We start from the raw sequence: 26939 nt of genomic DNA, 5'->3' as shown, positions 1-26939 counted from the left end.
AGAAAGAATTTTCCAGGTACTATGGGACAACAAAAAATTGTTTTTCCTTACCAACTTCTAGGCCCTTAGGTCTTGGGTTGCACTGCTTATACCCTTGACAGCTCCTGAGCTCCATCAGCTGCATGTGTAGCTGATTCAAAACGCCCCGTTCTATTGTGTGCACGGTATTTGTGAGCTGTGGATGAAGCGGCCAGGACAGTATCTTTAAGCTCACGTTCTGCTTATTCCATTTTCAATAAGCTTCATAAAATGAAAACCTATTGACTTACCTGATAAGGATCAGTATTCATATCAAAATACTCCAAAAAGCCAGTGGCGAACTCACAGAAGAGAAAATTATGCGTGTCGTTAACTGTCCGCAAACACCAGTAGGTGTTATTGTTAGAACTCGTGCAAGCACAGAAAGAGCCCACTGTCGGTAAGAAAGAAAAACAAAACGAAAAGAATGAGAAAACCCAGGAGCCCAGCCATGCCAGCGTTCCCTATCTTTACATTTCGAAGTTCACATTTTCTTTCTTGCACATACTGTGCGTGTAGACGTTAAAAACAACTACATTTCTCCCCCTCGCTATACAAATTTGCTGTGAGATTAGGTGAAGATGCAAAACAACAATGGCAACCTAGGAGGGTGATGATAGGCTGAAGGCGAAGGTGAAGTTTCAGGCTCTTTCGTTTGCTGTCCCCTTAGCTCCGTGGGGCACTGTCTCCAAAACAGGGTGACTGAGTAGAGAATGGGAAGGAAAGTGTCGGAACTCCTACTGATGGTTGTTTTAATTTTTTTTAAAGAGGGAAAAAATGGTTACTTAATAAAAAGAGGGACCCAGTGCCTTAGCTTGCTCTGAATGTCAGATGCTCGCGTGTCACAAATGGTGCCTGGAAAGAGAGGGGATTCTGCAGCGTGGATGGGTTTGGAGGAGGCTTGAGCGCAGCTCAGTGGATTTAAGGAGGTCAAAATTTGTGACCTTGCAGACTCTCTACAACACTTGAACATGAGATGGACTGTTACCATGAACATCTTTTGTACCACGCAGAGGTCCACTGGTTAACTTGTAGGAAGTACGGGAAAGAGAGGTCCAATGAAAGCTTCTGCTACTCCCTCTGCCTGGGGTGCTGCACCCCCAACCCCTGTTCACATGATTCCTTCTCTCCACGCCTCAGGTTTCAGCTTCAATTTCACCTCTTCAGAAAGGCCCTTTATCCCTACCCTCTTTAAAAGGGACCCTTTTAAAAACTTTGATCACTGTTTCCTTCACAGCATTATTACAACTTGTAATTATTTTATTGATTTCATTTACTTTCTTTCTTTACCGCTCTTGGAATATAAGTGTCTTGAGGGCAGAGAAGGAGGTGTGTCTCGCTCATCGTGTGTCTCCCGTGCTCGGCCCAGAGCCTGATGGAGAACAGATCGCCAGCAAGCTCTGTGACCCTCAGATCCCCACGTTCAAAGTTAAAGCTAGGCCTTTAAGAGTTCACTCAGCCTCGAGTATGTAAACATTATGTAAACATAACTGCAAACATAGACCCTGAAATCAAGATACACCAAAACGGAAAGAGAAACAAAAATGATCACAAAGAGGCCCTAGGTCTCCCCAAGGACGGTCTCTGGTTTCCTGGGAGTCTCCAAATCCCAGTTTGAGAAACACTGACCTGGACTTCAAGTGCAAGTCTCCATGCACTTGAAATAAAGCAGAAATGAAATATATTTGGGACAAAATCGTTCATCCATTGATTTAGTTACTTACTGGCAAAGCAGTCTTGCTGGGCCGGAAGTCTGTCAGGGGCTGGGTACTCTGTGAAATATCGTCAGGAGAAAAACCCACGGAGAGCTGGGCATTTTCAAACAAAACGTCAAAATAAAAATTTCTAAAGAAAAACGTAACTTTGGGCAAAATGATTCTAGTTGTCAGTATAGACAATGATATGATGCTTTCATCTAGAATCTTTCTAGATTCCTGGTTTCAAGCTGCTGAATTCCTAGTCTAAGTGACTGGGCACGAGCTGCTGGCTGTCGGGATGGTGGCAGGAAGCGGCAGTTAGATGGGGCAACTCACGGTTCCAGAACGGCGCCGTCTGCCAGTGGTTGTTGTCATGCGTGAAGCAGGTGAGGCCAGGAAGGCTGCACTCCTCACCCTTCCGCTGCCGTTTCTTCTCCTTCCTCTCTTTCTTCCTCCTGCGGTTCTCCTTGAAAAGCTGCAGTTTGCTGTCTACTTCTTGAGCGGCTTCTCTATTCCAATATAAGGGACTTTTTAATGATCAGAAAGCACTTTCTCAAGTCAAAATAGGATTGTTGCTATGAACCACACACACATATTTAGGCACAAGATAGTAGACACACAATAATAGACGGCCTTACTTTTTCAGAGGGCCTCCAAACACAAAATATAAGCAGCAATATTGAAGACAAACTCATGAAGTGGCAACGCTCTTAGAATTTTACTGAATCTTAACAGGATTGACATTTTCCTCCTATTGACATGCAAACATTGATGGAAATAAATGTCAATGTGAATCATTAGATCCTGTTGGCCATGCCCTTTGGGCAAGTGGCTTAACTTCCTGGTGGCCCGGTATCTATCAGCCATGAAGTCAATGATTGGTCGGATTAGATGACTTGAATTAGGTTTCTAAAATTCTCTTGACAAATCGTACAAAATAGATTTGGAAAGAATTAAAAAAAATTTTTTTTTATTATCTTGATCTTTCCATGAAGGGCTCAAATTTTGTTGAGGCTCAAATATTAAATTCCCTTTACACGCACATTTTACGATTATTTTGAAAAGATGTCTTTTTCTTCCAACGTATAGAATTCAACACAATTGCATGCTGCTCTGCAGAACACACAGACCTAATTCAGCGAGTCCACATCTCCTAATCACTGTCCACAGAAAGCAGTGCATGGAGTACAATCTAGATACCAGCCGATACACCAGCAGAGAGCACACCCGCAATTAGAGCAGAACTTCAAATGATGCCCCCTCCTGGGATTCCAAAAACATCGATTGCCATGGTCCCTTGGCAAGATGTGGGCTTGTTTTCAACTTCTTGAGCTAATGCCCTCCCAGCTGCATCTACTTTTCTTAAGCAGCACCACTTGGAACGCAGGAGCCCCAGCAGCCTTTCAGAAAGGCCCTGCAAAACGTCCTCCACTCCCAGCAAATGTGGCAAAAACAGTTACTTACTTGAATGGGTGAAGGTGGCTCTTTAATTTCTCTTGCTTTTTCACACCTTTCTCTTTGTTGTAATAGCTGCAGGCAAGAAGGTTGAAAAGTGAGTCTTCATAATTGTGCATTTGATCAAACAGTTGATTTATAAAATGGAAGAAAAATACAAGGTAGGCAGTTATTTTGTTGTACGTAACAATCTTTTAAGTAAATGGGACTTTTTAAAAAAGCTTCTGCTTAGGTTTATGACGTGTTTAATTTGACATAAATGGTTTAGATCATTACAATATATGATATCAATTTATTAAGCTTTCTATTGGTAAAAGAGAGAAACGAGCCTACTGTGCATCACTGCAGCTTGTGTGAAAATGAGACCATGGATGGACACACACACACCTCTGTTTATTGCAGCCACACTCCTCAGGTTTCCTTCTCTTTAGATGTCCTCTCACCTCTCTTAAATTCTTAATTTTATCTTGCAAAACCTCAATCTGGAAAACACGCATGTCAACCGCGGCATTTTAAGATCAACATTTTCTATACAAAGCCTCTTTCTTTCCACCCTATTTTCCGTGTTTATAGCTACACAATTACAGCTCTTCATCTGAGGTGATAATTAATTTGGAAACAAGCTGGGCATAGAATATGTCTACCTCTATATTCCAACCGATGTGTTATAATAAACATTAACAGCTGCCTCTTTTATCATTGAATCATTTTGCTCACAGAGATTTCAAGAGGTCACGCTTTTTTCACCTTCTATTTTGTTTTCAGTCAGGAATATCACGGTATCGCTGGAGAAGCAGAAGCAGCTTGTTCTTCTACTCTTCACATAATTATAGAAAAGATGAGTGTGCACAGCAGGGCTGGCAAGTGGAGTGCGCTTTTGGAATAGACCTTCCAAGTACACGGCCATGGCTCACCTCTTTATCAATGTACGCCTTGTGGTCCTTCCAGGCTCTGGCTGATTGATAAAGTTCTCTCTCACAATGGATTGTATCATTTGGAAGAATAAAGCATCTGCAAAAACCAAGCAAACAACATTAGAAACAGGTTTCTATTCTAATATTAAAAAGCAATTAAAAATAGCCAAGGGAACTTCATTATCCTCTATACCAGAGGTCCCCAACCCCCAGGCCATGGACCAGTAGTGGTCCGCGGCCTGTCAGGATCTGGGTGGCACAGCAGGAGGTGCATGGTGAGCAAGAGAGTGAAGCTTCATCTGCCTCTCCCCATCTCTTCCCATCGCTCGCAACACCGCCTAGACCATCCCCTGCTCCCTCCCCGCCCATGTAGAAAAATTGTCTTCCATGAAACCGGTTCCTGGTGCCAGAAAGGTTGGGGACCGCTGCTCTAACTGTTTAATCTGGATGCAAGCAGTTACCTGGAGCTGAGCTACAGACAAGGATAAGTGGCAATGTTTCCTGGCTACTGGTGAGGACAGAGGATGGTATCAGAGAGACGTCATTCATCACAGAGATCAAGGCAACATTCAATATTCACGCCCCCATGAACAAATATCACCCCCCCCAAAAAACCTCCATTTTTGAAAGCCCCACCAAATACTGTAGGAAAAAAAATGTTCTCACAGTTGTAACGGAAATGGTTGATGTGAAGAAATACAGAGATAGAAGGTGGTTATTCATCCCACTCATTTTGTTACAAAGAGCCTGCCTGAGGTGTCCCATTAAGTTTGAAGCAAAGAAGCCTGCAGCCCCAGGAATGGACAGCAGGTGGGATGGGGGAGCAAATCAACACTGAATGAGAAACAAATCCGGGTCTCAATCTTTTAGCCTCTGGAACCATAACCACTGCGGGCACCAGGAGACCCGTCCCAGAGATAAAGATGCTGGCAGGGCTCCTCCCTAAAGTGATGAAATGAAAGAGAAAACAAAGATCTAGCTAATAAATTCAGAAAGAAAAGATTTCTCTATCAAGAGAGCACACAGATTTTGGAAGGAACTGAAGACCCAGGGCAGTCGGTTAAAGCCGAGGGGAATCTCCTCCCTCCCCATCTCTGTGCCTCTCTGGGATCTGGAGAGGTCAGGTGTTTCTGCATCTCATATCCATCCTCAACCCACGCCATCTTTCTGGAAGCTTCTCCGGGACCCAGAGTCCTCCCTTGGGCTGTGTTTCATTTCTGAGAGCCTCACACTGTAACTGCTCTGAGCTGCAGTGCCCATGCAGCACCGAGAGCCTTTTCAGCCCCGGTAATGTTTTCCATGTGTTTTCTAGACTCCACAAAGGTAAGTGCTTCAGGGCAGAACTCCACTCCTGCTGAGTCAAGATGTGACGGCATCACGCTGGCTAAACGCCCAGCTGATCAGCCTTCATGTGAAACGGACCCAAAGCAAACGTCCAAATCTATGACTGTTTGGACCCCTTGTTGCTTCTTGAACCCCCAGGTATGTATCACATCGGCCAGCTCTGGGAACACCGTGCTGCTGAGTGATATCGCTTTTTGTAAAGGGGCAAAATCGTATGATACGGAGGGATGACTTTGAACTCAATCCCCGCGAACACAAAGCCTTCCTACTTGTGCGTCACTCGGACGGTGGCGGGCAGGCCCACGGCATTGCCGCTGTCGGCCAGCATCGCGTCCCCATCACCGCCGCTGGTGGCCTGGCGGCCTCTGGGCCCTTGGCGACCTTCATCGTGACGCTTGGCAATGTTTCGTGGTCGCAGGACTTGCAGTTCTTCTTCTTCCAGGTTTATGTCATATATTTCGCCTTCAAATTCGACTGACAAGGAGCGTGTCTGCCGGGTATGGACAAATCTGGGCTTGTACTCTGGAAATGAGGGAAGACAGGTTAACACGGATGGCCAGGTGTAGTTTAGGAGGGAAGAAGATGATCGCCAGGCTTGGTGGGCATTTTGGGACGGGGCAAGCAGCACACACTGCATTGCTGAGGGGCACATCATGGTGCAGTGGCCGGCCCAGGGGAATCCACACCGGGAGAGGCAGGCTATGGTCCTGGCTTTGCAAGTGCAGAGCAGTGTGCTGGATGGTGTGTTTCTCTGGGTCTCAGGCCTTTCATCCCTCAAGTGAGGGGGTAGATCCAGGTGATCTCTAAGACCCTTTCCCCTTAGGGCAGGCTGTGAACTTCTACATCAAGTTTTCAAAGTGAACTACAAAGCAGTTCGGATAAAGCTATTAGTAATAGTAATGACTATAATTAGCTTTTGCTATATATTATTCCCATCGTCCTTACCTCTAATGCACAATCATGAAAGACAGGAATTATGACAATAAATCCTCACATTAAAAAATCTATCAGATTGTCAAAACAGGCTCATGAATTTGTTACCACTTTTATATTACGATGAGAAAACTGAAGCTTTGAATGTTACGTACTTTTGCCAGGTGACGCAGCCAATAGTTGTGGGATCTCAGACTACAACCTATCAGATTCTAAAGAGTACAGTCTCCCCACGACACTGGGCTGCTTTCTCAAAATGGTCAAGGCTCCAGACACCTTCTATTTGCACAAATAGTAGAAGATCGCTCTAAGAAAAATTAAATTTTGCAAATGCTTTCATCAGCCAACTGACTAAATGCCTGGCCGATGGACAGTAACGCCAGGGGGAGATGAGTGTGCTCTCTGGTCACCAGAGACCACTGTCAAGGCTCACTGTGGGCTAGATAAGAGCTTTAACATGCACACACTGCTCCCCGCCGATCAGATGCACTCAGGCTCTGCGGGGTGGCCGGTGGGGGGGGCACTCAGTGGCCTTGTGTGTCCAGCCCGCTGCGAAAGCAGGAAGAAAGGGAGCACATGGGCTGTGAGATCAGAATCATTTTGTTCTCTGCAGGATGCAGCTCTCAGAGGAAACGCCCCTGTGCATTGGATCACTGAGAGCGCTCACGAATTCCATCATGACGCAAAAGAAGAGCATTCACTCCCGTTCTCGAACACACAATACTCCACGTGGCTTGAAAAAGTGGCCCCAGACTTCTTGCGCTTGTGCTCCACACGGAAAAGTCAGTGTGTTTTATGGTCAGTGCCTGGGGAGCGACAACTGAACTTCTTGAGAGACAAGAGGCTTCCCCCACCTCCAAGCTGGACACTGTAGATGGCTTCTGTTAAGGGAGAGGGTCAGGGGTCCTGTCCCTTGTCGTTTTCCCATTTGAAATCTTTGTGTGAATTATTAAACCTGGCATTTTCTCTCAGGAGGAAAATCTCCAAAGTCAATGATTTTCAGCCTCTGGGGTTATTGATTCCTTTACTATTTTGTTGAAAGTTACGGACATCCAGAAACATGTGCATATATACACATAGAATATACTTAAAATTTTGGATAAAATGCTAGAGGCTCATGATCCTATAAAGTTCACCTGTGAAGCCCAGGATAAAAAAGCCTGTTCTAAGAGCTTCCATTGCACTCTAGTGAATGATTTGATTCCCTGGTTTTGGGCATGGAATTTAATTTAATGTATCCTGCTTTCCAAAACCAGTTCAGAAAGGCGTTATCATAGAAATAAGTCACTTTTCACATTACGCCACTAGATGGCACTAGACTCTCACTCTTTTATGGAAGGTGCCGCTTCATAGGAATCTGATAGCTGCCTGAGAAGAGTTTTTATGAAGATGCTAGGCACTGCTTCTCATGCTGAATTCGGCTAGTTTGACCCCGCCAGTCAATAAGAGGAATTAGAAACACATATCATCCTAAAACAGATATGCCGTTTAAAAAAGCATTTATGCTTCTCCTATTAGTTAAATGCACAAGCACTGAAACCTCGGATTTTTCTTTTCTTTCTTTTTTAAGTGTGCATGTTTTGTGTCTGCTGCTTTTACTGAATATATTTTCATCCTAAGCTTAATATTCACAAAGCAAAATTTCAAATGACCTCGGCTTTCATATTGTAAACAGAACTATTATTTGCTTTTAGCCCCAAACCTGTGCATTGATAATATCTAACATGTAGATGGATCAAGACGTTTTTGTCTCCCTAACATCCATTCCCAAAGGCCTTGGGCTGCCACTGAGAGGGTCACGGCGAATGGCTTACTCGGGGTCCCCTGGTTCCTTAGGTACTGCCTCTGACTCTTCCTCTGGCTTCTGCTGGCCCGATAACCGGCATCTCCACAATTGCACTCTTTGTCATTGTCGTGGAAGCTGCGAGAGAAGAGGGGTCTCGTGCTGTGCCGGACGGCAAGCAGGTCACCAGACCCCTTGCACTTGTGAATCCGAAGCTTGCCAGACGCGTCCTCGACACACCGCCACTTCTGCAAAAGCCAACGTGAGAGCAAGTTACCCATCCCGAGTCAGGTGTTCCTGATTAAAGACTGCTGCTTTTGTTTTCAGAACCCTGGCGGCACCCTTAAAAAGAGCCAAGGACAAGAAGCCAGCTTTTCAGTGACCCTGGACTACGTTGACTCCTGTTCTCTTAGGTATTTCCTTCACTGCAGGCAAATACAGATGACCACAAAGTCATGGGAAATCAGAGCTACCTCAATGACACCAGAGCCCAAAAATTGATATATAAATCCTCAGCACCCAGTCTAAACAGAGTCTTGAATGAAACACGTAAAAGCCCTTACTTAACTCACCAAGCCACAGAGCACAGCTGTCAGGGCTGTTTTCACCAGACCCTTCTTTTTCTGGAAAAACAAACGTGGCTGCTTTGTTCTCTGTCCTTGAATTTTCTAATGCGAGCCCGGGAAGAGTGGCACATGAGGAAGACAGAGGTGAGTTTAATCTGAGTCCATCACGGGGCAAGGTGAAGCTCAGACAGCCCAGACATGAGCAGATGTGCCAGGCTTTCTCTGTGCTTTTTCTTATCCTTCTACAAACAGCGCACAGCCAGCAGAACAAGCCGCTCCCTAAAGAGGCAAAGGTTCACCTCCCCGGAGACACGCGTGAGGATCTGGGCCTGGGTTTTCTAGTTCAAGCTTTGTCTCAAGACAGCCATAGAGCTTGCAGGCTAAATTCCGGATGAGTATGCCCCAGGATCGGGTCTCAGTGCCCCCCACCCTGTTTCGTGAGTATCAAACCTGGCTGCAATAACAGCGCTTTGCCTGGGGGTGATTTCATGTGATCCTCTATAACTGACTTAAAGATCTAATAACCTTCCTTTTACTTTTCATTTTCCCCTTTCTCCCTCCCTAAAATGTTAATCTGGCAAATAGGAAGAACGATGCCTTTTATTTTAAATTGATTGTGTTTGTTACAACATGCTACAGTGTGGTATTATCAAACTTGTGTCTTTTTTTCCCTTCCGTGTATGAGTGTCACCTGTGTAAAATTTTTATTGATACTTTTCTTTAAACAGACACATTTCTAAACTGTGGCCAAAGCAATAATATTTGTAAAATTATGCATTTGTTGTGCCAGTTATGTATTTTCTTTTTTTTTTTTTTTTTTTTTTTTGCGGTACACGGGCCTCTCACTGTTGTGGCCTCTCCCGTTGCGGAACACAGGCTCTGGACGCGCAGACTCAGCGGCCATGGCTCACAGGCCCAGCCGTTCTGCGGCATGTGGGATCTTCCCGGACCGGGGCACGAACCCGTGTCCCCTGCATCAGCAGGTGGACCCTCAACCACTGCGCCACCAGGGAAGCCCAGAAAACCTTCCTTAGTTTTATAACCACAATGCATTAAAAGTTTTCTTTTCTTTTTTTGCCCTGTAAGAGCTGAAGGGACAAGTAGATTCCTGTAGAACACAAAAATATAGGCAAAATTTTTAGTGACTTAGCGTATTTTGATTACAACCTGCACTTTCCCATTAGCCAAATTCCTTGTTGATTTCCTATGGGATAGAGATGAAGAGAAAGTGTGTTTCTTTCCTGAAGAGTTGAATTTAACCACACGTAAGGTCTGGCATGGTCCTTGGCATGGAGGATGTATCATACAAACTCAAATAGACATACATATATGCATGCACATGTACACACACGCACACACACATATACCCACAAACACCACATACATACATATACCTGCACACATTCTTGTATGAAACAGGAGTCACTGACAAAAAAGCCAATTATTTTCTGTACCACGGACTCTCTGAACAAGGCATAGGCCCTATTAGATAGAGTAATTATCTAGAGGCTTTGAAAACCTTCTCACCGGCAAGCATACTAGGAATTTTAATGAAATATAATTACCACACACTGGCCACAGTCATCTTAGTGTCCGATATCATGACAGTTTTTATGGCTGAGCAATCAAACCTGGAAATAGTGGCAACTAAACGGTCATCTTACTTAGAGAGTTTACAGAGGGAGGCGGAGAAAGAGAACTTTTAAAAGAATTGCATGGATATATACACACTACCAAACGTAAGGCAGATAGCTAGTGGGAAGCAGCCGCATAGCACAGGGACATCAGCTCCATGCTTTGTGACCACCTAGAGGGGTGGGACAGGGAGGGTGGGAGGGAGGGAGACGCCAGAGGGAAGAGATATGGGAACATATGCATATGTATAACTGATTCACTTTGTTATAAAGCAGAAACTAACACATCATTGTAAAGCAATTATATCCCAATAAAGATGTTAAAAAAAAAAAAAGAATTGCTCTGAAACACGCTGCCAGCCATTTACAGGCTCTAAATAATGAGATGACTTTGCATCGCAGAAGAGTTGCCACAGTCAGATGAGAGCCTGAGCTCAGGCGAGGCTAATGCGACGTGGAATCAGCCTCAGAAACGAGCTTCGTTCAGTCAGCGCCCTCCCGAAATACAGACGGCACGCTGCCTCGCTTTCATCTATGTTTTTGGACTTTCTCGGTAAATCAGTTAATGGTCAGATCCAGTTTTGCCCATCTTCTCCAACCACTCGCTCCTGCAAATTCCTCTTCTGATCTCTGGGACACCATCTCAATCCTCCTCCTGCCTCTCTGACGTCTGAGTCTGTGCTGATAATTTAGCGCGCATTTATTCCACAAATATTTCTGTACATCTACTGTGGGCGAGGCGCTCGATAAAACTATTTCAATCATTCCAGAGTTATTATGATTCCATTTTAGCCTTTCCACCTACACTGAAACTTGGGATGAAGGGCAAGGACCAAGTCTCTTACTCCTGAACCGTTCCCTGGAGTTAGCTCAGCGCTGAATCGCTCCATTGAACAATTATGTCTTAGTGTTTTTGACGGATTATATGTAACTTAAGGTAAATCACACCGGATGAGGAAGAGAAGGTTGGCTATTTTGGTTCAAGGAATCATGTGTGCAGCTGCTTGGGTGGAAGCCAACCTAATGAGAAATGTCACATTATCATCACCTATTAAACTCTTACTCGATAGAAGGTACTGGTGTAGAGTGCTTTATGTAAAGAGTTATTCATTTAATGTTCACAATAACCCAAAGTGCTACCATAATTCATTTATTGGAGTAGGGTTTTGTAGTAGTGAATATCACCTGTATTCTGCCTGGGACTTGGGAGGGGCATTTCATACCCATATTGATGTCGCTTAGTGGGAAAGTCTGGACTTTCAAGCCAGAGAAGCCTGGATTTGAATTCTCAGCTCTATCGCATTGCTGTGGGGCCTGGGGCAACTCAGCTACACAATCTAAGTCTCTGCAGGGTCATTTGAGCACTAGAGATAACACACAGGAAGAACCTAGCACAGGGCAGGCCATCAACAAAGGTAGCTGCTATTATTCTTATTCTTATGATTGTTACACACAGTTTATTACTTAAAGAATTTGATCTAATGTAAACTTGATGAGAGGCAGCCATTTTTAATGGAGATAAGTATTGGGTTAGGGATCTGAAGACCTCAGTTTTAATCTTCCTTTGCTGCTAACTCTATGGCCTTGAGCACACTGCAGAATCTCTTTGTTCTTCCAGATTCCACATCTGGTAAAATAATACTTGCTCCTCCTGGCTTTAAGGATATGTCATGAGAATAAATTGCTGAGTGTTTTCAGAGTTCTGAGGAGAAGAGGCACTCCACGAATCCAGAGGACATTAGAATTGGCCTTTAATAAGGCTACCCAATCCTTGGGCAAGTACGGTTCCCTGGCTGTGAACTGTCTTAAATACAGTAATTAGGATTTAGTGGGGAGACTGCGAGCGTCACCCTCCTAACTGTGCGACTTCGGTCAAGTTACTTTCCTGTCTGAAACTCATGTTTACAATGGGCATAATATCTATTTTTAGAAGAGTTTTCAGGTGTAAAATGCTCCATGTAAAATGCTCAGCATAGTAGGAGATGGTGATAGAACTTTGGTTACTTCCCTTTCCTGAAGTGACCACTACGGCATCATTATAGTTTCTACGTTTTTTTTTTTTTTTTTCTTTTTTGCGGTACGCGGGCCTCTCACTGTTGTGGCCTCTCCCGTTGCGGAGCACAGGCTCCGGACGCACAGGCTCAGCGGCCATGGCTCACGGGCCCAGCCGCTCCGCGGCATGTGGGATCCTCCCGGACCGGGGCACGAACCCGTGTCCCCTGCATCGGCAGGCGGACTCTCAACCACTGCGCCACCAGGAAAGCCCAGTTTCTACGTTTTGAACTGTATATATTTCTCAGATTGATTAGGAATGTTCTGTATTCTTATTTAGACCTACTTATACCCATTTTCATGAGGAAGAAAAAAACTTTGGCTACAACTTGTTCGAAGATACACTGCAATGAAAGCTTAATTTTACACACAGGCACACATGCACATTAGTTTTCTATTATTATACGTCTTACTACATGGATTTGGTCCTAATTCGGGTCAAATCATAGTCTCTGAGATGCAACCACAATACAGTAGTTTTCTGATAACCTGATTATCCTCTAAGCCAGTGCCAGCACCATGGAAAGCAGTTACCTGCATGTGTTTAGAATTTTCATCTAGGGTGAGGGGGGGCAAAATGGGCGAAGGGGGTCAAAAGGTACAAATTTCCAGTAATAAAATAAATAAATCCCCGGGAGTGTAATGTACAGCATGGTGACTACAGTTCACAACACTCTACTGCACATTTAAAAGTTGCTAAGAGAATAAACCTTAAAAGTTCTCACCACAAGGAAAAAATATTTGGGATTGACCTATGTACGCTACTGTGTATGAAGTAGATGGCTGGTGAGGGCCTACTGTATAGCACAGGGGGAGGAAAAAAGAAGGTACCATCTGTTTGTAGGACATATATTAAGTTAACCTTACAAATGCATTCCAGGGACTTCCCTGGTGGCATAGTGGTTAAGAATCCCCCTGCCAATGCAGCCCTGGTCCGGGAAGATCCCACATGCCGTGGAGCAACTAGGCCTGTGCGCCACAACTACTGAGCCTGTGCTCTAGAGCCCGCGAGCCATAACTACTGAAGCCCGCGCGCCTAGAGCCCGTGCTCTGCAACAAGAGAAGCCACCACAATGAGAAGCCCGCGCACCGCAACGAAGAGTAGCCCCCGCTCGCTGCAACTAGAGAAAGCCCGTGCACAGCAACGAAGACCCAATGCAGCCAAAAATAAATAAAATAAAATTTAAAAAATGCATTCCAATATACATTAGGTGCAGACAAATACTGTTTGATTCCACTTATACGAGATACCTAGAATAGTCAAATTCACAGTCAGAAAGTACACTGGTAGATACCAGGGGTGGGGGGCGGGTGGGGAGGGGGAGGGGGAGTTAGTGTTTCATGGGGACAGAGTTTCCGTTTAGGAAGGTGGATGATGGTGAGAGTTGCACAACAATGTGAATGTACTTAGTGCCACTGAACTGTACAGTTAAATATGGTTAAAATAGTACGTTTTATATTATGTGATTTTTACCACAATAAAAAAAAATTAAAAAAAAATTTTAACTGTGCGGTGATGGATGGTAACTAGATTTAGGGTGGCAATCACGTCACAATATATGCAAATATCGAATCATTAAGTTGTACACCTGAAACTAATATAATGTTACATGTCAATTATGCTTCAATTAAAACAAAGAATTTTCATCTCAACGCTGGGGAATATAAGACCACAGAAGCATCCTTGTTCAAATCACGACTAACTCAAGCTATTGTCAAACTTTCTCACAAATATGAAATAAAGTTGCTTGTGCTGAGATTTATCTCCTGCTTTCTCTGAGATGGGGTAAGATGGGACTGGGGAGGGGAAAGGGGAGAGGGAAAAGCAGAAGAGAGAGAAAATGTTGCCTCCTTTAGATTTTAATGTGAATAACCATTTGTAAAAGTCAGTGTTGGAATGCTGGAAGAAGTATGGTTCTTGCAAATGAGGGAAAGTAAAACTGGTGAACTGACCTTGGCTAACCATCAATAGCTAGTATTTGCTGAGCGCTTGCTATGTGCCAAGGACTACTCCAGCTGCTTGATATATTTAACTCCTATAATCTTTACAGTAACTCCCAGAGGCAGGTACTATTATTACGCCCATTTTACAGATGAAGAAACTGAGGCAGAGTTAGGTTAAGCAACTTGCCCACGGTCACATACCAAGCAAGCAGTGGACCCAGGATGCAATCCCAATGGATGAGGACACCAACACGAAAGGAGAGTGGTTTGGGGCAGAGTGTGAGGCTGCAGGTGGGCCTCGGTTGAGGGAATGGCACCTGGGAAGACAGAGGTGACAACCTACATGCAGGTGAGAATGTTACGTTTACGAGACAGGGCGGGCGTATTGGGAAATGAGAGTAAAAATTAAATAAGGTGGGGCCACATTATGTAGTTGATGGAGAAAGTGTCTGTCCTTAACGTTTGTCTGTTTCTGACTTGTTTGGAACATTATTAAATACGGTTTGATGTTTAACCCTGTGATTTGTATTTTGAAAAATGCAAAGAAGCCGAACATCTAGGTAGATGCCCAACTGTTCAGACTCATCCTTCAGTGCAGGCTGAAGATAGGAGGAGGCTTGCCTTCCACGCTGGGCTCCTGTGCAAATGAGAGTTCAGCCAGAGCAAGGCACTGGGGGCTCAATCTTTCTGGCCAGCTTCTCTGGAACCAGAAGAGCCAGGACAGGGGGAGGTGGGTCAGTGGATGGTTACAAGCCATCCTGTGATCTTAACTAGGGCTCAGTGGGTTTCTGGAAACAGGCAGCCCGTTTCTGGCACACTAACAATTCTAGCCAGAACTTACCGGCAAATGTCTTTTTATTCCTGCTCTGTAGCTGGTCACAAAGGGTCTCAGGGATCTCTGGTCAGAGGGGTAATTTCAGGATGACGACAGAGATCCTGGAGCTAAACCAGCTTACACTCAATGTGCCACATTCTAACTTACTTTGCTTGATGCTGGGGTCCTTTTAGAATTTCAACAGATTTTTTATTCTGTACGGATACCATAGTAGAAAGGCAAACTAAATGACAAAGATGCTGGAATTCAACAACTTTACAAAAGGATATGACATTTGCTTTATAAAAAGAAAACAAGTTGCTTTTTCCTCTTAAATGACAGAGAGTATATAAAATGTACTTCAAAATGGAATGCCCAGGAATTTCTCATTTATGTAACTCCTATTTAAGGAGTCAATATCTGTACCTGGAAGAGGAAAGACAACCCAATCATGCTCACCCAACATGAATGGTTCTCCATCTTGCCTGCTCATAGGAATCATCCGAGAGCTTGAAAAAAAAAACACTGCCATCTGGGTCCCATCCTCAGAGATTCTGATCTAATGTGTCTGGGTTGGGATTCGAACATGGGCATTTCCAAAGCCGCCTAAGTGATTCTAATGTGAGGTCATGGTTGAGAACTGCTACCCAAGATGCTGTGGGGGCTTCAGGGTAGCAAATGCCATTCACAATTTCAAAGAGAAAAATCTACTGTCTTCTATTTTTGCAGAGGCAGCATGTTCTGGGGAAGAAAAGATTGAACATGAAGTGAAGAGATGCAGGTTTTGACACTGGGTTTGTGGCTTAAGTTTTCTGGATCTAAATTTCCTTATTAGGAAAAGAATATCATTCGACTAGAAGACTTCTAAGCCTCCTTCCAACTTTGACATTCTCAGATTCCAGGTCTGTGGTTTGTAACTTTGTTAAAAAATACAGATGCCTTGGCCTCACCTGCAGACATGTTCATCTGACTGGTCTGCAGCGAGGCTGTACGTCAGTGTTTGCGAAAGCTCCCCAGGTGATTCTAATGTGCAGACAGAACTGAGCGTCACTGATCTCTGTTCTCTGTTGAGCCAAAGTCTTCAGACAGAAGTTGAGTTTGTACATGAGTGGGTGCATGTGTGCATACATGCGTGTGTGTGTGTGTGTGTGTGCATAGTGTGTACGTAAATACGCTTGGGGGTGCAACGCCAGCTGAGAGGGTGGTGGGAATTCACGTTCAGCCTCGTATTAATTCAGTAACATGGAAATAATGCAAACGCATATGTCCCTGCTGTCTTAATTAGTCCCTGCTGGTTGCTTTGTTCACGTGGTGAAGTGATGCCAACTGTCTGGGATCCTGGCCCATTTTAACTGCCTGTTGGCTTCACAGGAATGAAAACAACAGGTAAGATGGCCTGGAACAATAGTAACACCCAACATCCAATACTTGCACATGCTTTGGAGCTCATCTAGCGCTTTACATATATAATATCACTTCCTTCTCCAAAGACAGAGATCAAGTTTCTTCCTTGAGCTAGAAAACCCAAGACTCAGGAGAAATTAAGCTTTTTGTCCAAGAACACGCAACCAAAAGGTAGTGGATGTCCATATTCTAAGCCAAACCTTTGAACTTCACATTCTTCTTTCCTATTTACTCCACTTCCCGCAACCACGTTGACCCCAAACCATCCTTTGGTGACCAGGCACGGGGGTCTGGTGAGGGGAGGTGCACTGTTTCTTTGGGGAGGAGGAGTGAAGGGACTGAGTGAATGGGAGTGAATGGGGCTAATGGTGCTGATTTTTCCTCTGCACCACATAGAGGATCAAACCAAAAAATGATGGTGCTGCCTGTGAAGGAAGGCCGTTCACTTTGGTTAGAGGAAGGGAAGCAGGGCACAAGCCATGTGTGAAACCCATGTCAAGGGAAGGAAACCCAAGCAGGTTAGCTCTAGTCTTAGCTGTCGCCTTGTTCCTGAACAATCTCATTACTCTGGACTTTTTTTCTTTTCTTCTAAAAGTCAGTGATATTGTAACTAAAAAGATAATCTTCAAAGTGGAGCCAGATAAAAGAGCAAAAGGCCAAATATAAAGATTTATAGAATATAGCTATGTCAGGTTAGACCGACAGATTTAATAACTGCCTTGAAGAGGCTCAAAATTTTCTCAGTTCTCAGATTCTAAAGCTACGGTTTGAGCGCCACCTATAGAAAGAAATCACCATTGGGAAGAGTCTAATTCTTTGCTCCATTAATTCAGGCACTCCTCAAAGAGATTGCTCTTTGAGAAGTTCTCATATATTTATGAGGTAGAATCCAAATTCAGACTGATTAACATAGAAATAAAGCAGCAGAGGAAAATTCCAGGGAGCCAAATGTTAAAGTATTTCATGGGGGCAAAGCGAGTTTAGAAAACTATTAATATAAAAAAGCAAAGTGAAGTTTTTAACATAGTTGGTATTCAGCACATGAGTGAAGAGCTTGTGCCAATAATCTAGTTTATCCTGCATTTGCCCTTGAGGACATATATGAAAATTTCAGCGCAAGCCATATGGATAGGTTTGCAAAACTGTATACTGAAAGGTAGGCCATGTATCTTATTCTCAAAGGGTTATAAGTCTCGCCACTTAAAGGGCTGAAATAGTAAGATCACCAATGTGCATGAGATATATTTAACACTGAATATTTCCAACTCCTGAATAGAAGTAAAGTTAGTCTATTGAGGCTGGCTCATAAAAATCATTTTAGAGCTACAAAACAATTCTGAGAGTTTAATCATAATAATACTTAGAGCTTCCATAAGAAGGATTTGAAGACTTCAAATTGGAGTATAATGAATAGGTCTAAGCTTCTCCACTAAGCACTTGAAAACTGACTTACCAGAGTGCCATGAAGGCCTGGTTTTATCCCTTCCTTCAAGAGACCTCCCTCCTCACCTCTTTCCACTTCAAAGGGATTCCTGTGTATGAAAAGGCATGAGGAAATTCAGAGCATATGAGGGTCAGGTAGTTCATTATGAACATCTATTCAATACGCTAGATGCCGTATAAATAGAGTATAATGAGTGAGGCCATTTTCATAATAACGGGGCTCTTTATTTCCTGTGTCTGATACCTTGGAATGATGTTGGGTAGTTGTGTGGTTATTTAGAGGTCAGATAAATTAAAAAAAAAAAAAAAGACTCACAGAAGAATTGAACTTCTCTTCACCTTATTAATGAAATTTACCTTGGAAAGCAACAAGAGACCAGAGTTTTAATCAGAAAACTTACGGGTCCCCAGGTTGTAAAATGAGGATGTCTACGCCTTCTTCACTCAACGGATGTGAAGATTAAATTGAGCTAATGTGTATAAAACTCTGGGTGCGGTGTCTTGCATAAGACAAATGCTCGATAAATGTTATGTTTCTCTTTCCTCCACTTTTGTTCTAAATTGCAATGACTTAGGCAGAAATTCAGTCCCTCTCATCATGACATAGTGTATTTCTCCCAGCTAGCATAGATTTCCATCAAGAGTGCTTAGAGTAACTTGTGTTCCTATGTTCTCACTTTCCTTAAAAACAGATCTGTGTTGATTCATCACACGGTCATTCTTTAGTTCTTATTGGTAATAGTTGGTGTTCTGGGTAGCCCTGAACTCCCTGGTAATATTTCTATTAACGAAGAGGATTTATTCGAATGAAATATTTGATGTCAGAAATTTTGTGAGCACAGGTAGAAACAATAATCAAACAGAATATGGCTTCCCTATTCATTCTTCAACCTTGGTCGCAGACTCTGTCCGCCTCTCTGGGTTAGATGACATCTGGTCTTAGTCAGCACGGGGAGACCCAATCTCTTGGGGTGATTCACTGTCCAGAGGCTCAGCATCTACCCAAGATCTCTTTTTTTTAATTAATTTTTATTGGAGTATAGTTGCTTTGCAATGTTGTGTTAGATTTTGGCAAAGTGAATCAGCTATACGTATACATATATCCCCTCTTTTTCGGATTTCCTTCCCATTTAGGTCACCACAGAGTATTTAGAGTTCCCTGTGCTCTACAGTAGGCTCTCACTCGTTAGCTATTTTATACATAGTCATCTACCCAAGATCTTGATTAAGCTGCCACTCGACCCCTCCTGATGGCCAGTTAGGAGGGGCCCCAGGGATGGAGCTTTTTCCTCAGATGGAACCAGTCTCTGATCTTTCTAACCTGACTATCCATTTCATATGTCTGATATCTCGAACGGATGCTGGCTAATTGGGCTGATATTTGGAAGTCTCTGAGAGCACCGTCTTTTTTTTTTTTTTTTTTTTTTTTTTGCGGTACGCGGACCTCTCACTGCTGTGGCCTCTCCCATTGCGGAACACAGGCTCCGGACGCGCAGGCTCAGCGGCCATGGCTCATGGGCCCAGCCGCTCCACGGCATGTGGGATCTTCCCGGACCGGGACGCGAACCCTCGGTCCCCTGCATCGGCAGGCGGACTCTCAACCACTGCGCCACCAGGGAAGCCCAGCACCATCTGTTTTAGTTGGAGGAAGCCCAAGCAGTGATGAGAAGGCCCAGCTTGGGCCAGTTAGACACTGCTCAGTCACGGGAAAGATGTCACAGTGGGCACTCCATGACGGCTATGGAGAAATTCTTTATACATAAATGTACATTATTGGACATGTTGAAAATATTTTACGTTAGAATTAGAGAAGCACGTGAGTCATGGTGCAGAAAAGCTGTGTCACTCACCTGCCCAGGTTGTTCACAGGCTGTCTGGTACCTGGCCTGCTGGCACAGTTCCTTGACCCTCTCATATTTGGGCAAGTGATTGGACTGTTGGATATTCTTGTTGGAGTCTTCCTTCTTACGTAGCAATTTCCTTTGACAGAAAGGGAAAAGCTTCTTCTGTGAGAAGGGATCTGAAATGACCTTCGCTGAGACCTGCCTGTTCTTTTTCCTTCCCTGTCACATGACTCCACATTCTCCAGGCAGCAAGAAATTGGTATCAAGGGTAAAACCACAGGAACCCCACATTTCATGAGTCCTTTGCAAAAAATTACCAGCTGGGAACTATGAGGACGAGAGGTCAGGGGAGGAAGAGTCATTTCCTCCAAAATCATTCATTTCAAAACTACGGGCAGAAACGTTTAGCTTTCCAGGCTCAAAGTTCTTTTCTTGTTAAAAAGCAATGATAGAAATGCTTTTCTCCCTCTCAGTGTAAGTATGGAGGAAAACAAAGACCCTGGGCGTTATAAATCAAAAGGGCAAACCCAGAAGTGACTCAGGAACAGTTACAATCTCATAGATTTGTCTAGTCAAAACTAGTAAAGGCACATAAGGAAAAGAAGGAAAAGGGTGTCAGGCAGAAGATGGGAAAGAAGGTTGAGAAAGTCAATTGACTGGTCCAATTAGGAAGCGCGGTGGAGAAATGCAACCGTCAATCCAGAGCCACGTAAGGGCTGTGGTCCCATCTTTGCAATTCTGATGCAACAATCCTTACTCTGCTGGCCAGGGAGGGATGAGTCGCAAATGTTCAGTCTTATGACTAAGTTTACGAAATCTGCACGCTTAGTAAACCAAAATAAGGGGAAAAACATTCCCAGCAGGGAGAGCTGCCCACTAGGACTGGTGCCCAGAAGCACCCTAGGAACCAATAATTACCCTCTTTCCACGAGGAATGTATCACGCCAAATTTTGGCCTTCTTGTTTGTTCGAAACCTGAAAGCAAAATAATAATATTTACTGTTGGCATTTGGACGTTTTTCCAAACGGATCTGTGCTAACAGTTTATTTAAAGCAACACCTCTCACTTCCCCAGACCAGGACACCAGGACTGCATCTCCATTAATACGCTATTCACAAGGGCGATCCTCAGGTGCAAAGGGTATTTTCCCTCTATTTCTGCCAGCTGCCGCCCAGCTCTGGGGGCCAGTGTGCTCAGGGCTGGCTCAGGGGAAGAAAACTGACGCACCTGTTACCTGGCTTTTCCTGGTCCAGGAGTTTGAGGACAGACTTGCCGTCTATGTCAGGAGGTGCGTCGAGCCCAGCAATGTCCAGGATGGTAGGGGCCAGGTCAATGTTTAGAACAATCTGTGGGACTCTGCAAAGGGACAGATGGTCACGCCCCAGACCCAGCACCAGTGGAGGGTGCCACCAGGGCTGTTTTCTCCATCCCAGGACTCCCTGGCCTTCACTGCTTCTCAGCCTCTCATCTGGTCCCCAAGGGACGGTGGCTGCATCTGGGAGGTGCCTGAGTGGTCAGCAACCAGGGCCAAGAGAAAGATGAACTGGCTGTCACAGGGCTGGAGAGATGCCTGCACCCCGGAACTCTGGCCACACTGACCGACAAATTGTGGCCTGATATTTGGTTTTTGTAAGCTGTGTATTTTCTTCTGAAACCCAATAGTCCACCACTCCTCTGTTGAACTAGGGCTCCGAAATCAACCTTCTGAAAAAGGCACAAGGTTTTTATACTTGAATTCAATCCATGCTTCCTAGTCTTGCAAACATAAAGCCTTGTCACTCTAGATCTGACACTTCCCCAGGGGTTTCCAATGATCTGGAGAGACAGGATAACATTCTCCAAAGGAGTCCTTCTTACTGCCATCCCCTCGTCCCCAGGATGCAGTGGAATGCAGCTGCGGACGAGACTCGTAGATGGGACTCAGAATATCTGGGATCTGGGCCCCAAGGCTGCCACCTCCACGATCGGGGACTCTGAGAGAGGCACGTACCCTGTCTGTGGAGTGTCTTCATTGTGAAATCAGGGGTCCAGGCTGGATGGTCTTTAAGGATCATTCCAGCTTTTGAATTCTACTTGCACTCTTTTCTTTCACTCTTTCCATAATTGTTTCATGTACATGATCTCATTTTACACAAAACATTTTTTTAATGATTAAAAACACATTTATTTAAGTGGTTGAGTTGCCTCCATTTGAATATTGCCTATTGCTTCCATAATAATATCAGAAGTTTTTCACAGATGCTTTTTAACGGGCAGCACCTGCTATATCTCTACTAACAGTTACACGAAACATTTTGATCGGTAGGGCAAATGAAACCCATTTTACGATGGGAATATCTAGATACAGAGGGATGCAGAGACTTGCTTAAGGTGACAGAAATGGAATTCCAGTCCTTCAGGCTTCTTTTCTTAAAATTTATTTAAATTTATTTAAACTTTATTTAAAGTTCTTAAAATTTAATTTTCTTTAAAAAATTCTTTAGTAATAATTAAAAAATAAAAAACAAGGGCTTCCCTGGTGGCGCAGTGGTTTAGAGTCCGCCTGCCGATGTAGGGGACACGGGTTCGTGCCCCAGTCCGGGAAGATCCCACATGCTGCGGAGCGGCTGGGCCCGTGAGCCATGGCCGCTGAGCCTGCGCGTCCGGAGCCTGTGCTCCGCAACGGGAGAGGCCACAGCAGTGAGAGGCCTGCATACCGCAAAAAAAAAAACACAACAAAACAAGAGGAAGGACTGGTTATTTTTAAAAAAAGATTCAAAGAAGGTAAGGATAATGTTCCTAAAGATCACATTCTGTGTCTGTGCACACAGCCTCATGCATTCTGGTAAATTTGAGAGAATGAATCACTGATACAGTTATTTTTCCCTTCTCTTGAAAGAGTATACTTTAGTTAATTTAACATGTGGCAGAAGTGGGGGAGGGGTGGAGCAGGGAGGAGGTTTTTGTCTTCTGAATTACCAACCTACATGCACCCTTTTTGTTTGGATGAAAGGAAACCAGAGCCTGAGATTGGTAATTGAATTATCTCAGACGTACACGAGCTATGACAGCTGAATGTTGGAAACAGAGAAATACGTACATCGATCCTGGTTCTACACTTGGACCACGAATAAAGAAAGGCACACGGATATCAAAGTCATATGGCATGGATTTCCCCTTGACCAGTCCAAACTGCCCGATATGGTAACCGTGGTCGGCAGTGTAGATGATGTAAGTGTTCTCCAGCTCCCCCGTTTCCACAAGCATATTATACAGCTGAAACACAGCACAGACACCAGTCAGAAGCAATTGTGATGGCGTAAGATGACAACAGTGCTGCCATGATTTCACCCAAACCTTTTTCCCATTCTTTTTAGGAGGCAAGAGTTGCTTTAATAAGGCCGACAAACATGTACATTACCCACATTTTCCAGTTGCCTGCAATCCTGGAGGGAAAAAGTCTAATAACACAGTGGATTTTGTATAATATGTAACTTTTGTGAGTCTGGTACGTTTTATTTAAAGGTTTTGTTTGCCTATTTGGAAAAAAAACCCCCACAAAACAACCTCCACCACCAAACTTTAAGGTTTTACTTTGAAAAATCCATTTAAAAGCAAATTTGACTATCATCACTCATATCTAGTTATCGAGGGTTAAAAACAGGCTATTTCTGAGCCTGATCCAGCTAGATCCAGCCTTCAGGCATGTCTTGTTTGGCGTATGTTTTAAAATTCAGGAAATTTCAAAGAAAATATTTGTATTTCTGGCTTCTTTTAGAAGTCAGAGGACTTGATACTGTATCCACATTCTTACACAATAGAATTAGTTGAAGTTGAGTAGTTGCTCCCTGCTTTAGATGGGGGCATTTAGTTTCAAGTTCACCACAAGCCCCACCATTCCCTATTGCCTTATACTGGATCTGATTTAGCTACTTACATTATTTGCTTAATTCCTGAAGGTACTTGCGGCTATAGCCCTTGATCTATGATGTCTTGATTTGTATCTCCTCTCTGCTACTGGCTCCACAAGAGCCAAGCATGGAGAGGTAATAGAAAGGGGACAAGATAAGGGAGCAATGATGAATTAGCTGAATACACACACACTCTCTCTCTTAAAATGAAAAACGACAACTACAAAAACAGGATGGGCAAGAATGGGTCTACGTAAGGGGAGCTGGACCAAAACCTGTCACTGAGGCAAGTTCGTGTGCTTACCCTTTCCACAGAGTCATCCACTGACATCAAAGTCTGAAGCCGTTTGCGATGTAGAACGTTTGTGAATTCCATGTGGATGGGCAGCATGGGTCCCGTGTACTGCATTATCCAGTGTTTGTCCATATTTGGTGCATAATTATAACTAGGAGTTCTGCAAATATCCAGAAAGGAGTCTTACTATATACGCTTTTTAGCCATTTAGAGACATATCTCAAGTTAAAGGCTGTGAAATAACAATAACAATTTAGGAAAGACAATTTAGACACTGCTAAAGGATTTTTTTCTCCCATACATCTCTCTGTGTTTATATAGAGATCTGAAGTCTGCACCACCCCAAACAGCACAAGCCCTCTGAAAGTATATGGATTCAAACTTAGAAGACCAAGACTGGCAGCTAAAAATCTAATTAGTGCAAGTTCCTTTGGGTCCTTTGACTAAAATGTGTAAAAACACGTCAACATGATTGTGGTCATGTTACAGATCTACAGATAAAACTCAGTAATGTAGAAGAGAATGTTCTCATGGTGATATTAACTCGAAAAATTGTATTGCTAATTAGGCTATGAAATATAGTCACTAATACATTATGTGCAATGATGAGGAATCAAAATTTCAATACATTTTCTCCTCTTGAATTTACTAGGGTATTTTAAGGATTACCTACATATCTAGTCTCTATGAATTTTTCTCATTCCTAACCTTGTATATAGATACCATTAATTAATTAATTAATTAATTTTTATTTATTATTATTATTTTTGTGTGTGTGGTACGCGGGCCTCTCACTGTTGTGGCCTCTCCCGTTGCAGAGCACAGGCTCCGGACGCACAGGCTCAGCGGCCATGGCTCACGGGCCTAGGCACTCCGCGGCACGTGGGATCTTCCCGGACCGGGGCACGAACCCGCGTCCCCTGCATCGGCAGGTGGACTCTCAACCACTGCGCCACCAGGGAAGCCCAAGATACCATTAATTTAATTGGATTTTCTGGAATTATAACCAAGTCTACGGCAATATACATGCTTACCAATAGAGCTATTCATTATAGACAAATCAATATAGGTGCAGGGCATAATTTTTTGTTAACTATAGGGAAGTGGGTTCTGTTGTTCTAGGACAGGTGGTTCAAGCCTATATTTAATCTATTGCAGAGATCCAAGAGGTGTCCATACTTTCCTTTGGGGCCACACAAAGCACGTCACCTTCTCTCTGAAGTATTCCCCAACTCCCTGGACCATTAGATGCTGCTACCTCACACTCCCAAAGAACATATCTATGCTAGAACAATTCTCACAGTGAGAAATGTTTGTTTTTCATTTGACCTCTCCGCCACACTATAATGTACTTGAACCTTTTCCTTAGCTGATAAGCATATAAGCGTTGTTTAATATTAAACATTAAATAAATATTTCGTTTTATTAAACATTTAATAAATGTTTTATTAAACATTTAATAAATATTAAAAACTTAGCGAGTATTTACCACGTGTCAGGTATCGTGCTAAGTGTTTTATTCACATCAATTCATTTAATTAGCTCAGCTCTTCTGGGATATAGGTTTATCATTCCTACTTTACAGCCGAGAAAACTAAGGCTTAGCAAAGATAAATAACTTTCTCAGGTTAATAAAATTAGCGGGTAATAGAACGAGGACTTGGTTCCAAAGCCCATTCACTTTAAAAAAATGAAAAGAAAGTAGAACGAGGGGAGTTTCCTGCATCTGAGATTGCTCTTCATATGACCACAACTGTGCAAAGAGCCAGTCTCACAGAATAAGCAACAGTCTATGTTGATCGAGAAATTTCATTACGAGTCTCTGTTCTGGGGAGGATCCTATCAGTGAAAGATGGTGGATAATGACGACTGAAGGTGACCCTGTGGCATCATTTATTATAAAACTAGAGAAACAATCAGTCGCTGTGAGCCTGGTGAGTCCAGGAGCCTCGACCGTGTTCCAGTGGTTCCGTCAGGGAGGGAATTTCGCATGGGGGAACTTGGAGTTTCTGAGATGCATGACTGTACACAGGGGTGTTTCCATGAACACAGGGCTTTATAAATGTCACCTGTGACTATACATTTTCTTCTGCCAGTGGATTTGCAGCACCTCTCTTTTAATATTTGAAAATGCTGTTTTGGTACCATTGGTCTTCCTGGTGTAAAAAGTTACCCTGATGATCTGTAAGGATGCGGGTTAACCAGCAGAAATGCCACAGCTCAAATGCCAATATAACACAGAGCACAGGAGACACTGTCACTAGAAGTGTACAAGTTACACTCAGAAGTGTAAGTTAACTCCCCTTTAAGGAGACAGATTTGTAGGGTGGGAAAAGCACCTGCAGCTCGATTTGCTCATCTGTAAATGGGGATAAGAGCATCTCTAATAAAAAGTTGTTTTGAGGAACAACGAATCTGTCTGTCTATCTATCTATTATCTATCTATATCTGTCTGTCTATTATCTATCTATATCTATCTGTCATCTATCTCTATCCCCTCTATCTATATTTATCTCTCTCTCTCTCTCTCTCTCTATTATCTATCTATATCTATCTGTCATCTATCTCTATCCCCTCTATCTATATTTATCTCTCTATCTCTATCTATCTATCTATCACTTTAAAGTGCCCAGAACAGAAGACATACCTGAGTTTCCTACATGAGCCAATAAAAAAATGTATTCTATAAAAGGATATGGGTTGAAAAAAATCTCATGGCATTAAAAAACAAACTTTCAGATATCACTTGCCATTCTCTGTAAGAGAAACTTTCAACATTAACTTTCGTCTCCTTACCAAGTAGACACCTCATGAACCAAATGGTCCCACTTTTGGCCTGAAAGCGTTCTTCATATCTAAAATTGCACCACGGGCCAAATCTGACTCTTGTATCTCAGGGGCCTGGGCA

At 43.5% G+C, this 26939-nt stretch overlaps 1 protein-coding gene across 1 annotated transcript in view; it reads right to left on the bottom strand.

The window, feature by feature from the left end:
- Nucleotides 1-26939, bottom strand: part of SULF1 (sulfatase 1) — a 77332-nt gene that overhangs the window by 13365 nt on the left and 37028 nt on the right. Inside the window, exons 7-19 of the mRNA XM_059994741.1 lie at nucleotides 24041-24191; nucleotides 22926-23101; nucleotides 21074-21202; nucleotides 20764-20820; nucleotides 19852-19981; nucleotides 8176-8392; nucleotides 5698-5950; nucleotides 4085-4181; nucleotides 3558-3652; nucleotides 3180-3245; nucleotides 2052-2224; nucleotides 270-412; nucleotides 52-175 (exon numbers count right to left, since the gene is read on the bottom strand). Of these exons, the coding sequence (XP_059850724.1) occupies nucleotides 52-175; nucleotides 270-412; nucleotides 2052-2224; nucleotides 3180-3245; nucleotides 3558-3652; nucleotides 4085-4181; nucleotides 5698-5950; nucleotides 8176-8392; nucleotides 19852-19981; nucleotides 20764-20820; nucleotides 21074-21202; nucleotides 22926-23101; nucleotides 24041-24191 (1811 nt within the window). The remainder of the gene's footprint in view (nucleotides 1-51; nucleotides 176-269; nucleotides 413-2051; nucleotides 2225-3179; nucleotides 3246-3557; nucleotides 3653-4084; nucleotides 4182-5697; nucleotides 5951-8175; nucleotides 8393-19851; nucleotides 19982-20763; nucleotides 20821-21073; nucleotides 21203-22925; nucleotides 23102-24040; nucleotides 24192-26939) is intronic.

Source organism: Delphinus delphis, chromosome 17 (assembly GCF_949987515.2).
Source record: "Delphinus delphis chromosome 17, mDelDel1.2, whole genome shotgun sequence".
Taxonomy (NCBI): Eukaryota; Metazoa; Chordata; class Mammalia; order Artiodactyla; family Delphinidae; genus Delphinus; species Delphinus delphis.
Note: the sequence above shows the minus strand (reverse complement) of the source record. Positions and strands in the feature narration are given on the sequence as shown.